Here is a 14,033-nt window from a genome sequence, read left to right as displayed (position 1 = left end):
ACTTGAGCATGTACCAAGCATCTGTGTCTGGGAGATGGAAAGCACTTTGTAAAAGGCTGTTTTATGCTAAACAAATGCATCAGGTTATGTTTTTATTTTGAATATTTTAAAGCATCTTGCACATTGGGGCAGACTTGAAAAGAAATTATACAGACAACTTGCCATTAATTGCACAAGCTACCAACTCCGTAGCTGCAAATTGTCTGTGGGCTCACTTAGGAGCACTCCAAGCTGCTGAAAACCATCCTCAATAAAACCTGCTCTGACTACTGCACCTTAGAGAAATGGAGATGCCGAATCTGAAGGTAGTTCAGGTCCCAAATGCTGGCCCAGCTGCAGCTAGGCAACGGGACAGGCACATTTCTTCTCAACATCAGGGAAGGGACAAATTCAACACTGCTAATTCCTACCAGAATAGGTATCCAAACAGGCTGACATGGACAATGCTTGCTGACAATGACAACAAAAGTACCTTAATAGCACACGTACAAAACAAAACAGGCACCCTTTGAAAATCTGGCTATAGTTTGAAGTGGCCCCTGAGATCAAAGTTTTCATTTTCACTAACAGACTATGAGGAAATTCTGCATCAGAAATCAAACTCTGCACGGTATTTGCTTGTGGAGTCTTTTTTGCTTTCTTCAATGAGGGAAAAAATTAATCCCTACAGGAGATGACAAGATGCCTTTTAAACTACATACCTCATTTCTGACTAAAATTACCTCTCAATAGTCTGGCACAGCTGCATGCTCCTATTTGGTTTTTTTTTTCATTAAGGGTTCCTCTATTATTTGTACCCATCCTATAGCATTTACGCCTGGCAGTGATGCACATTCCCTTGTCTACAATTCTTCCTACAGATAGTAAAGGATAAATTGCAATTAGATTTTTGTAATTGTAGATAATTAACTCAAAATGAGTTGTTAATTATATAAAAAAACTAATGTTTTTTCAGTTCTTGATTATATTATTTATTTTCCTTCTCACTTCAGCAAGTTTCCTATTTTAAAGGTATTTCACTATTTCCTTTAAAATACCAGGATATTTTTAAAGTAAGTTTTGCTTATTTGAAGACTGAAATCAAATTCTGTGCTGTGAGATTTGCTAGAAGACCTCTCATGCATGCACTGGAAGTCAGAGAGGGCTGATTTTCCATTGGTGTTCTGTTGGAATTTGCTGTAACAAGAATTGTTTGATACATCAATTAAAAACTAAACACCACCACCACAAAAAAAAAAAAAAAAGAAATAATAATTAAAAAAAAGAGCCCCACATCATCAAAAAAAAAACCCCAAAACAAACTAAAAAATAAAAAAGCAGAAAAAGAAAACACCAAAAGAGACAGTTAAAAAAAGAATGTATGTCTACCAGCTCTTCCTCTTTTCTAAGACATGGCCACACACTCACACACTCTCCCTCTCTGTACTGAAGAAAACATCACTTACATATTCAAATGCATAAAAGAGATAAATGGACTTGTCTTCTACGGCCTCTTTAAGCCTTACATTAGAGTAAATTATTTAGGGACCATTCATCTGGTAACCTTTGCAAAACTGAAGATGGCATATAAGAAGAAAAACTTCCAAGTGTTTTGCTGCCAAACTTTGTAACCAGCTGGCATGGCACCTTGAGACTGCTCAAACACACAATAACTTTGAAAAATTACAGTAAATTAAACCAGGGGAATGAAGGTAGGGTGGGGAACCTTTTGAAATCTGGGACTCTCATTTTGTTAACACCACAGGTTTTCTTCATTTTCCCTATTAGAATATGTAGATATTTGCAGGTTTTTGGTTGCCAAGAAGCTCTGCAGATGTTCTAGGTTACATTTTTCCTCCAAGGGGCTTAATGCTGCTGCATCTTAAACATGTCATGACTCTCCATCTTTTTTGCTACAGTGATAATACTTTGATCACTTCAGTTTGTGTGAAAATGAAAGAAAAAAGCATCTGAACACAACAAAGATATGCCAGTAACTCACAGCAGCCAAACACCTGGTTAAGCAGTGAAGAATTCCAAGAAAACTAACAACTCCTGCTGTTCTGGCAAAAAAAAAAAAGGCTTATCCCTTTTCAATCGAAAAGGATCTCAGAAAGAAAAATAAAATTAGTATAACAAAGTTAAAAAATAAGAAAAAATAAGGTATTGGACTCTTTGTTTATAAATGAATTATCAGTTCTTACACTATTCTCAGAACAGAGAAGTTTATTACTTTGAGGTATTCTCTCGTTGCTAAAGAAGAAGTCACTCAAAGCACAGCTGCTCATCTTGTCCACCATTCTTTGGTCAAAAGAACACCTATAGTTACAGCACAGAACAAGAAGCTGTTAATTTCTGAGAAAAGGAGAAAACCTTGCCAGTTTTTATTTGTTGCTTTCCTAATAAGCCTGAATCTTTTTCCAGTGTTAACTTGAATGCGACAGGGTAGGACAGAAGGAAAGCAAAATAGTGTACTGACTGAACTTTTAAATAGCAAGCAGGATGGAGATAAAGAGCTAAATATTGGCTTAACTCTGCTTCCAGTTATTTCAGTGGTAGTTTGCTCTGATCACACTGAAGTAGAGGTGTAATGAGAGATATTTAAAAAAACAAGTAACTATCACCAACCATGGAAGATCTACCTGAGAGTTAAAGGATAATGTATTATTTACATCAGGTCCAAATAAAGACTAAGGAGATATTCTGATCTTAATTTAAAACGTAACAAGCAGCACCTAGAACAAAGAACTAAAACTAAGGTTTTGTGAAAACTCCATTTTGCACTGGGCTAAGAGGCGGCCCACAAAACCTGAAGCCTCTTCAGGAAGTCACCTAAACTTTGAGTAATAACAGGTCAGCATAACTATTGAGTTGACTCATAAAACACAGCAGCCAATGAATTTTACCATTCCTGCAGAAAAAAAGCTCTTAATCTGAAACAAACACATGAACAAATACACTTGGCAGGCAACAGCACACTGTCAAGAAGATATACTGACCCTGTGAAGCACTTAGAAGTGAAGAGAGAAATTACCTTAGCCCCATGCTGCTGCCATTCATCATCAGAGCAAGATCTCTGGGTGCTTCAGCAATGGGCACATCTTCTGAGCCAGGTACAGGGCCTTTAACCCTGAAAAAGATAAGTTAGTTGCTTCTGCAGCTGGTCAAATCACACCAGGAAACTTGCCACTAAAAGGTGACCTATGTGTCTACAAATGGGACACTTTTACACATTAAATACTTTAGCAATTACCTTCATACTCTCAAATATACTTTTGTACTGGAAGTCTGGTTCAGGCCCAGTGGCTTTGCTTCTAAGGGTTTCCACAGGGGCAACCCCAGCCAGTGTAACCCAGTTGAGTATTAGCTTTTCAGCATTGGAAAGGGAAAACAACAGGGAAAAATCTGCAGTCTTTTCATTACAGAAACAGAAAAGTTTCATTTGCAGATTACAGCACCAGAGCTCAAAGGCATCATGTGTAAATGGTGTAGAACAGAATTTGTATAAGATGCTCATGTCTCCTCAAACTATGGGCCCACAAATGATGCTCCATTCTTAACAGATCACTCCACCTTCTCCTTTCTCTCCAACAGAGACAGAGTCAAGATAGAGGTATTTCTCCTTTTTTTGACTAAAATTCCTGTTCCCAAGCTTTGTTTATACTGGGCTGCTCCAGTGAGGCTTAAACCAGGAGAAGCCATTGAACTGCACATACACACCATTTTTGATGGCTGAGCAACTATTTCACATGGAGAGTAGCTGCAAACTGAAACTACTACTGCCATGTGAGGCTAAGTAGAGAAATGTGGAAAATTAAAAGCAGTTATGATGCAGTGTGGCAGAAAAAATTATCAACTCACACTTTAACTAAAAGATTAGAAAAGTTTCTTGCCAATTACTGCAAGTGGTCAAAACTCTTATTTGTCATTCAATGAGAATGGACCTTAACCAGCACTCCACTCAGGCAGAAGGACAGACAAAAATAAATATTATCTGGAATAAATGTTTTCTTGTATTGTTTTTTATGCTGTTATAATGTTCTAACTCAGTTAGAACCTCCTGACAATGAAGTAAAGGTTATTTGAGCTTAGGTAAACAAATTTTTATTGTTAGCAGTACATAAAATTACTCTGTTACCAAGTGCAAAATGAATTATATATTTGGAACTGAAACAGAACTGTGATGCCTAAGAGATTTACCTCTAAATATCAAGCATTTAATTCTAAAGATACTGAAATATTTTTAAGAGAAAACACATTATATTCCAGTTGTTTTCTTAGAGAGAATACGGCAAATCTGACTTTTCACCTGTGAAAAGAGATCACAAAAGTGCAAAGTCTTCAGATTGTTCATATATGGTTCTTTTCATAGAATTCTTTTTAGGTAGCTAAAGCTCTGTAAATCATAAAGGACTTTTTCCAGAAAAAAAAAATGTAGCTACAATAGATATAATGGTACTAACAACCACATCATTACCAATATTTAAGGTGCATTTTTTTCTGAACTTAGACCTCCAAACCTGAAAATTTTCCATTAGGAAAAAAAATGCACCAAAAAATTCAGTTTGTATGTCCTTCATATCTACTTGTTTTTCATTAGAGGGATGCATGCACAGAATTAAGGTATTTGATGATTAAGAATCCATCTGTTCCTACTTAATTCTCACCTGAAGTCATAATCCTTTGTTAGCAACTTCAGTCATTTTCAACACACACATTTGTGATTTCCTCCAAGACAGGTACTTTTAGAGCCACATAAACACATTATTTTCAATGCAAACAACAATCCAAGAAGACAAAAAGACAACCTAGTCTACAGTACTCTCTTTTACAGTCTGAAAAGTAACCAGGGGGCTGAAATGAAGAAGGGCAAGTGATGCAAGTGATGCATCCCTCCATGGTGGTTACAGCACACAGATGTAGGAAGTTGGTCATCTAATGCAGACTCTCATGGGGTGCTGCTAGCAGCTGCCATACTAAAACAGTATAGAAATATCCATCCCTGTGAAACACTCCTACCACTTCTTCCAAAAGACTGCAGAGTTTTCCTATTGTTTCTCCTTTCTAATGCTGAAATGCTAGTACTCAGCTGAGCTGCAAGGGCTAATTTAACCTGCTTCCGTTCACTGCTCTGCTCACTTTAACAACATCATACCAAAAAAACAGTTGTTCCCTCTTTCTCAAAGACTATTTAGATTATCAGAAAAGTGTTGCCTTCTGCAACAAACTCACAGGCCTTCATCTCACATTTCTATGGCTGTTCCATCTCCCTTCAAGTTTTAAGCAAATAATGAGCCTCAGTCTTGGCATTCTCCCTCTTCACTAACATTGCTGAAAAGAAAATGTCTTCACTACACTGCGTTTCCTTCCTCTTCCATAAATATATGGGGAAAACTCCATATATTTTTATATATTCCATATATGCAAATATATATATACACATGTATATATGTGTCTGTGTACATATGTAATGATCTTCATCTTTTCTATAAAATAGACTCTTCCAGTCCCAACCCAGGAGAGTGCAACCCTTCAAAACTGACCTTTCCAAGGAAGCGAGAATGCCACATTTATGTCATCCACGCTCACACTGCTCTCTTGCCAAATGTCTGTATTCTTTTCAAGTGCCTACACTAAGATCAACTTCTCATTTTTTTCTACTGCTTCTCTTTTCCAGCCTAGTCTTTTAGCAGTGTTTTTCTTCTGCCTTTCTTTCTACCACATACTGTTTTCCTCTGCTGCTTTCCACAGCTGTCATGCTGCTTCCCAACAGTATACACTAACAAACTAAAGTCTCCTCTCCTCTGAATCACTCTTAGAAATTGTGCCATAAGCCTTGCCTGTCTTGTTCCATTCTATTTATTGTTGCCTTGTTCTGTTCTCCCACTTAAATCAACTATTGCCCATGTGCTTATTAGAAATTTTAGATTTTTTTTAAATTGTTAGTCTCAAAATCACCTGTTATAATCCATACGGGATTGGTGTAGTTGCTGTTGTTTTAGGAGCAGTTTTGCTTCTTGCTTAGTCAATAAATGTTGGAGTCGTTCCTTTTCAATTTCCAGCTCCAGTTTTTGAAGAAGCAGCTTCTGCCTTCTTTCTTCATACAATCTTTTAGCCAGCTCTGTTTCCTTAGGGCCTGAGTCTGTGCTGTGATTCAGCCTAGAACCTCGACGGTGCCTGGAATGATCATGGGTCTTGTGAAATGTCCCCGAGTGTTTCCTAAGTACCTGGCTGACATAGCAGCTCTCTTCCATGCTCCCTGAGCTCCCCACATGCCTCCAGGCACAGCCATGGCTCACTTGCTGAGGGCATGCACTCTGAATTTCACTTGCCCTCTGGTTCACCTCCTGAGCTTGCTTTACATGGTGAGGGCTCCTCTGCTTGGCTGGGGAAATCACATTGTTGCGCTTTCTGTGCAAGTCGTTCTCCACCGGATACTCCTTCAGACATTCCTGATGGTTGTAATGCATCTCAGTCCTGTAATCGCGGTTATTCCTGCACGGCTGAGACAACACAACACGGGCTGGGCTTACAGCCTTCGGCGCTCTGCTGTTCTTATGAAGAGTCCAAGGTCCCCCAACACCCAAGCAGGAGCTGTCCAGCCCCAAAGAGTGCTGCTGGCACAAGCTCTTCCCACTGGATACCTGCAACGGGAGAAACAATTTCCTGTCAATCACTAAAATTCATCTTTGTTCATCAATTTCCCTCGGTAAATGTGTTGTCCTCAAAGCAGAGCTGCTGGTCAATGTTGATGGACATGCAGCCAAACCCCACAAAATGTTTACCAGAACACGGACACAAATGTGCTATCAAATCTACATTTCATTCCATCTACACAACTGTAATAAATGTAAAACTACTGTCTGCAGGATCCTCAGCATAAAATGAGTCACTTCAGAGTATCAAGTAGTTGTAAGCATGTAGGGTTACATAAAATCAACTTGAAGAGTGGCAAAAAACATTAAATGTTAAGGTTTGAAAATGTTTAATTTTGAATACCGAGCCAAAAAATCCATTCAGCCACTATAAATACTCTTTGATTGGCTATTACACAGCAGGAGATTTGATGTAAAACATTTCACCTTGCACTGAATGGTATATTACTTACCGCTGGAAATTTGATGAGAGTTTTTGAAATATCTTTACAGAAACACAGATAAAAACCAACTACTTTCTGTAAAAAATGGTTGTACATCAAAAGCTGTCATTTAAATACAAAACATGTTTAAATACAGCTATAAACGTAAGCGATTCTTCAATTAAGCAGGGCAAGTGATTATAGTCTGATAAAACTCTGAAGAAAACAAGCAACTGTAATTCACATTTGTCAACCCAGTACAAGCAAATTCTAGTGGTTTTGTTATAGTCATGGATATTATGTAATAGACATCACAATTCTAGGTACATCCTGGAGTATCTTTGCACTAAGGCTCATCTAGGCAGTTAAGCATTTTAGCTTTTATGAACGTCACAACAGCAGTGTATCAGGCACACACATTTCTTTTGCTAGAATTGTGCATTAATTTCAATAACAAACTGAATTTAAGCTCCTCCAGCCTTTGGGACCTTCCACAAAGATATGGGACTTTTTAATTACAGAAGCCAGATTTGTTAAAGACAGCAAAACCACTGCAGTGTAAGTGGTTCAGCAAGGAAATCTGGAATCCATTTATGAAAAAAAAGGTATTTTTTGTCCCCTGGGAATGCTTACAATAGAGAGGTATTGTGCACATGGAGTGCAAGACAAGTCAGCCAGATCCAAAACACTTGAATTTAGGAATGCAAGAAAGCATCTAGCAATGATTAGAAGAGAGATATAATACAAATCTATGCAGCATTTATATGTATAATTTAGATTCTTTCTTTAATAAATAAACAAAATACCAAATATACTCTGCTGCCCTTCAAGACAACCAATTACAAGTTTCTTGTAGACTTCACAGAATATAAATTAATGTGGATTAGCACCTGAATACTGATATTTTATTATTTCCAGTTTTGTGCATACAAATATATCCTCTCTCCCATGTGATTGAAAGCCAAGGATGTCATGTTTTGCCCCAAAGGGCTCAGTGAGTTGGAGGCATTTGCATTAATGTCAGTGCTAAATGTCTGAGGAAAGTCTGGTGCTTGGACTGGGTGAAAAGTGCAGGACACTAAAATATTTTAAAGTCAGAGGGGCTGGCAGGGCAACTGAGCAGAAATGCAACATGCTGCCAAAAAGACGGAGTTTTGTTATTTATTATTTGCAGCATGCCATCCTTGTTGGCAATATTTTCCAGACAAATAAAGGCTACAGAGCCCTTTTAATCTGAATTAGACAATACAGAAAAGGACGATGCAGTCTCTCATTTCCCTCATCACCTGTTTCTGGTTATAGAGAATTTAGGGTACCTACAGGAAGAGGCTTTCAAGGTGGAGGGTTCTCCAGTCCCCATGGACAGCAGAAGGTCTTAGATCTGAAGATAGTCTTAGAGCATCCTATCAGGGCTGGCAGTATAGGGTGGTCACAGAAAGCAAACACCTGTCTTTCTGCAGCCCATAAATAGTAGTTAAAAAGAACACTTAAAAAAAGGAAACTCAAATGATAAAAACGTCTGAGAACACCACCTTTATTTTAGCAGTTTGCTGACTGAAGAGACAAGAGAATGTTAAGAAATCTAAGCACATGAATGAAGATTTTACAAAATAATCATCAGGTTTAAGAATAAAGGTCCACATTGCAAATTAACTTCATGGCTGAGACTCTATTACGAGTCCCTGAAGGCCCTAAAAGAGAGGTACCAGTTAGCATTTGTTGACCTTGGCTGCCATTAAGTCTGCCCTGATGGTCTCAGAAATGGCATTGACATTTAAAGACTTCATAACAAGGCAGAGAAACTTTAATGTTATTTCACAGATACAATATGTTTGCAGGGGGGAAAATTCTCATTAATGTCATTGAATGTGAGTGGGATTTTCTTACTTCTTTAGAAGGAGGAGGTCATGTTAGGCAGAAGGCTGAGTTCCAACATGCCTTTGATGGCTACTCAGTACTTTTCAGGGTCTAACTCCAAAGAAAAATTAACTATTGGGAGTCAGAATCTAGTGAGAAACAACTTTTTTTTTAGTAATTTGTGGGTTTTCTGCTAAAGCCATAACTGAAAATACAGCTGGATGGTAGACATTGCAAGGAAAATGGACTGACATTTACACTTTTGAGGGATGAAAAGAGACTGGTGCATGACATGACAGATCTGGAAAATGCAGGCCAGATAAAGGGGAAATGTAGAGGAAAGAAACATTGTGAAGACCCACCTACTTCTGTGAGTCTAAAGACACACAAGCATAAGGAATGAGGTAATTTTACAAGATGAGTTTAAGAAAGATATTGCCTGCGGGAGGCCTGGAAGCCATGACGGGCCATGGGAACAGCTGTGCTCGCTCCTCCACGGAGCTGTTCCAGGCTTGCTGTGCCACATTTAAAGATACAAGTCCCTCTAACTGAGGCTTAAACAAACTCAGACTGCTCCTTGTAAGGTAAGGACTTAATAAGACTTGATCAGATGTGAAACTCTTGTGAAACAAGGAGATACTAAAAATGGTTTTAATAATCTTTAGAAGGATTTAAAGACGGAGACACGTGTGGAAGTCTGCAAAGGCTTTACTGCAACCCCAGTAATTTTTGCTCAGGGATTCAGCGCAGAGCTTAAACAAACACCCAGTCCTTAAAACTTCCTACGAACAGACAAACAGTACACCAGTTTTATGCACGCAGCATTATGATCTCTGCAAATTGTTCCTAAATGCAACTTGTGTGCTTTGCAGTTCTAATTCACAGCACTGGCAAAGGAAGCACAGTTACAGACTGGCTCCAGCACAAAGGGCTTTGTACTGCAAGGAATGAACTAGTAATGAAGCATATCTTTACAATACCAGCACAGGCAAGGTCTGGACAGATTTCATCACATGTACAAACATGTTTAAGAAATAGCCCAAAATCATTACCTTGAGAAGTCCTGCATTCTGAGGGACAAAAGCTGGCATCCCAGCTTTTGTAAATACAATGTAAAATACAATGCTGTTAGAGCAAAATTGCTGGAGATGCTAACAGCGTAAGGAGTTTAGTTCATAGCACCCGGGGCTGTAGTTTTTAGCCGAAAAACTATGTCTGAATACTGGCAAAAGAGACAATCAAGTAAAATAATTCTCAGTTGTATCTTGAGGACATTTCTCTAATCTGGATTTTCATCTCAGGAGTTTCTTTTGGTGGGGTAGAAAGAGTGGAAGGAACATGTTGATTCAGAACTAGTCTGTTTTGCTGATCTAAGTGGGGACGCTGAAGGAAACCCAGAAGAATGAACAGAAGCAGCAACCAGAGGAGAAATTCAGAGATGTAAAGATATTTAAAGATGACACAGAGACACACAGAAACACCTTCAAGAGCACCACGGGCACATACCTAATGGCACATACTCTTCACCAGTGTAGTTGCTCTTTGGACACGATCCGCAAAATTTATTAAGAAAAATTTGTTCATTGGAAGCATTGTCAAGTCCTGGCACAGGCTGCCCAGGGCAGTGGTGGAGTCACCAACCCTGGAAGTATTTATGAGACATGCAAATGTGATGTTTGATGACGAGTTTTAGCGGTGGACTTGGCAGTGCTGGGTTAATGGTTGGACTCAGAGGTGGTTTCCAACCTAAACAATTCTGTGATTCCATCAGTGACCCAGATGACACCCTCACTAAGGTATACAACCTAAACCTGGAACTCAGTCACCACTCCGAATGCCTGATATATGGGTCTCATCTGAATAAAGCTTGGCTTTGGGGTTCAGGTCTATCAACAGTATAAGCACTTGCTTTTGTCAGCAAAATGAGGCAAAATGAGCTTATTATAAATAAACTCAAATAGGATATTGGGGCAACAGAAATCCTGTTTTTAAGAACAATTACATCAAATTATAGGACTGTTCGAAGTAACATTATCAGTGATTAAGGAGCTATTCTTTCCAAGATTCTGTAAGAATTTAATAGAGAGAATGAAAAACCATAAAGATTTTAAAGTATATCAGTAGGATCTACTGAAGTCTATAAATTTTTTTCTCTAACTCATATAATACTTTGTTAAAATCTTTACCATAAATAACCCAATATCAGTTATTACAAAGTGCCATGTAATAGTACAGCAACTGTCTCTGTCATTACCTAAGATAAATACAGTAGATAACTCCTAAGGTAAGCCGACCATTTTTCAAGCAAGAAACAAAGCACTATTTTCTGTAGAAATTATGTATAGCTATGATTGCCATATTCCACTGAATAAAACAAGTGGTCTCAAATGAAAAATACCGTGAATGACAGACACCAACCTGTATTTTTCCTGTAGAAATCTACTGAACTCAACATACTGAAAAGGCGTAGCTAAAAAAAAAAACGTAGTATCACATCACAAAAAAAGTGAATCTATAGCTGCTAGCTGACAGCCGAGGAACACCTCCTATATTTGTGCTGCCTTCAGTATTTTTTCTCCTCTTTGTTAAGAGGGTTTGAGCTGACATGCCAGGTGCACAAAAAAACCTGTGAGCATTTGCTGGCGCTCAGCTTTAAGTGTATATTTTGCATTCATAAACATGCCACCCTTCTTCTCCAGCTACCCAAACACTGTTGATAATTGCTAACAAAGGCTCCCATTTCAGATCAGCAGACTGGTTTTACGCTCCCTGATAAGGCGGTTAATAATACAGTGCTCCAAGAAAACTAAAGAGAGGTGCCTGCGTGCCAAGTCTTGGAAGTCATTGTGACCAAAATGTCCATTAAACCCACACAGTACCCACATGTGGCAGTCCAATATCTGCCACTAAATTTAAGCAAACATGTTTGCTTTTCAAAACAAAAATGTATCATTCCTGTTTGCACTATAGAAACATGCCACTACACTAATCTTGACAGTACCAGGTCCAACTATTAAGATTCAATGTGCTGCCAACATTATAAAAATAATAATAAAAAAAATCCCAATCTTCTGACTTCAATTTTTTACTTCTGCCCTTTATTTTACTGAAGAATCAGTAGTTCAAGACCTAGATAAATATTTCAAAAACTATACTATTTGTGAGCAGAGCAGGTCACTACCATTTCCCAGTGCATTTGGAGTTCATGTGAAATAAGGGCAAAAGAGTGATGAGCTGCATTTTTAACATGGGCATATACAGAATAGTTGTCTAGCTGATAGAGAATGTGTAATGCAACATCTGCACCGTACGCCTTGCCAAAGCCCATCCCAAATAAATGTAGTGCATTCTCCCTAGTGCAATTAACTCTTGTACTCTGGCAGGTTGTGCTAGAAGATCATCAAGGTAGATTACCTTCCAGCATATGAACTAAATACTTACAGGTGTTATATCATCAGTTATTACTTACAAACTTCTGCATTTAACAAGACATCCAGGCAAATGAATGATCTAATTTATGAATTATTTATAAGAATTTCACAGCATGCTCCTGGCGTCATCCATGGCCTTTTCCAGGTCATATGACACCAATTAGAGCTGAATTTTAAATTATTCAATAACCTGAACTCTCTTGTCATTTAACATATAGATATCAATGCAGTAAACAAGTTAAGTCTAATGGGCCCTGGAGGTTTGCGTTCCTCCACCCATCAGCAGCAGAGGCTGTATGCTACCACTGGAATAGAAAATAATAGAATGCAGCAGTCAAAAACATTTGCAAGGTTTTAATAAGTTATTTTGCCTCCCTTAGGGATTTTTGTATAACTTACAAGCCCTGAATCTAAAACATATTAAAGTCCTTAGCTATGTGCTTTCAAAACAAAATTAGGACATAGCAAAAGAGCAAGTCTGACACTAACCCTAATTTAGGCCCTTAATTTGAAATGTAGTGGAAATTATGGAGTAAGCAAGATTTACTATGCACAACTCATTACCTTCAGGCTCTCCTACAGTACAGCCAAAAATAGCCCCTCTCCCAACACAGATACACCTGCCTATAAAGATAAGGCTACACAGAGGAAAATGGAAATGTTAATTTAATAGCTATCAGTTGACAGTGCACAGTTGGGGTGCATCTCGTATTCCACAACATTTGGATGGCAAAAAGACTTCCACCATTCTTCTGTCCCAATAGCACTGGACACACCTGTGATGTAGAAATCCATCAGGATTTGGGTACTTGCTTCAAGACATCACATTTCAGAGTGGTTTATGGTTGCACCACATCACAAAAAAAAAGTGAATGCAACAGCCTCCAAAGCACAGACACAATAAAAAATATCTTAAAACCATCATTTTCCATGATGACTACAAGAAGAACAAGAAGACATCAACAACAAAGATGATGAGATGAAGAGCATTATTAGATATTTTATTGTGCCTCAGTGTGAAGTCCACAGGAAATGCATGGCAAGCATGCCATGTCCTGGCTCCAAATCTCATGAGCCTGGGAGCATCACCCCCTATTCATTGCTGACCCACCCTGAGAAGTCCAACTCATATGGGAGAAAACTTCTGAGACTGGGGGTGCTCAGTACAAGCCTAAACCCTGCCTAGCACCAAGAGACTTATTTTTATAGCACCTGTGCCTCAGCTTTCTGAAGGCTGCTAAACTAAACCCCAGATCCACACCTCCAGATGGTGACATGCAGACCCCTGTCTTGGAGGACCCAGCAACTGCATTCATCTGCACACACATTTCCTTTGCCCACTGCTCTGCAAGGATTAAAAAGTTTCCTGAGATCTATCCAACACCAAAAGGAAAAGATAGAAAGGGAGATGCTCAGCTTATCCATTTAAACACTATAGCAAGAAGTTCTCTAGCTACTGCTGTCAAGATAAATGCCAAAAAAATGATGTTGAGAAAACATCATGCCAAATAAGTAAAAACACACACATCCAAAATGTCTAGCCAGATTAGCAAGAATAAGGATTTAGATAAAGCACACAACATTGGATTTTCTGCTCCCTGACCTTATCATAGGAGGGTGCTGCAACAGAGTTCTCTGTGGTTTTATAAACTTTTTAAACTTTTTAAGAAAAATAGCAGAGGGGGGGG

The 14,033-nt window shown here is 38.5% G+C and overlaps 1 protein-coding gene across 1 annotated transcript in view; it reads right to left on the bottom strand.

Annotated features, from left to right (window-relative positions):
* KIAA1328 (KIAA1328 ortholog) overlaps window positions 1–14,033 on the bottom strand; it is a 172,039-nt gene that overhangs the window by 51,618 nt on the left and 106,388 nt on the right. The window contains exons 6-7 of the mRNA XM_058824482.1: window positions 5,938–6,623; window positions 3,014–3,109 (exon numbers count right to left, since the gene is read on the bottom strand). Of these exons, the coding sequence (XP_058680465.1) occupies window positions 3,014–3,109; window positions 5,938–6,623 (782 nt within the window). The remainder of the gene's footprint in view (window positions 1–3,013; window positions 3,110–5,937; window positions 6,624–14,033) is intronic.

The sequence above is a fragment of the Ammospiza caudacuta genome, chromosome Z (genome assembly GCF_027887145.1).
Source record: "Ammospiza caudacuta isolate bAmmCau1 chromosome Z, bAmmCau1.pri, whole genome shotgun sequence".
In the NCBI taxonomy this organism is placed as follows: domain Eukaryota; kingdom Metazoa; phylum Chordata; class Aves; order Passeriformes; family Passerellidae; genus Ammospiza; species Ammospiza caudacuta.
This window is presented reverse-complemented; position numbering and strand designations above follow the sequence as displayed.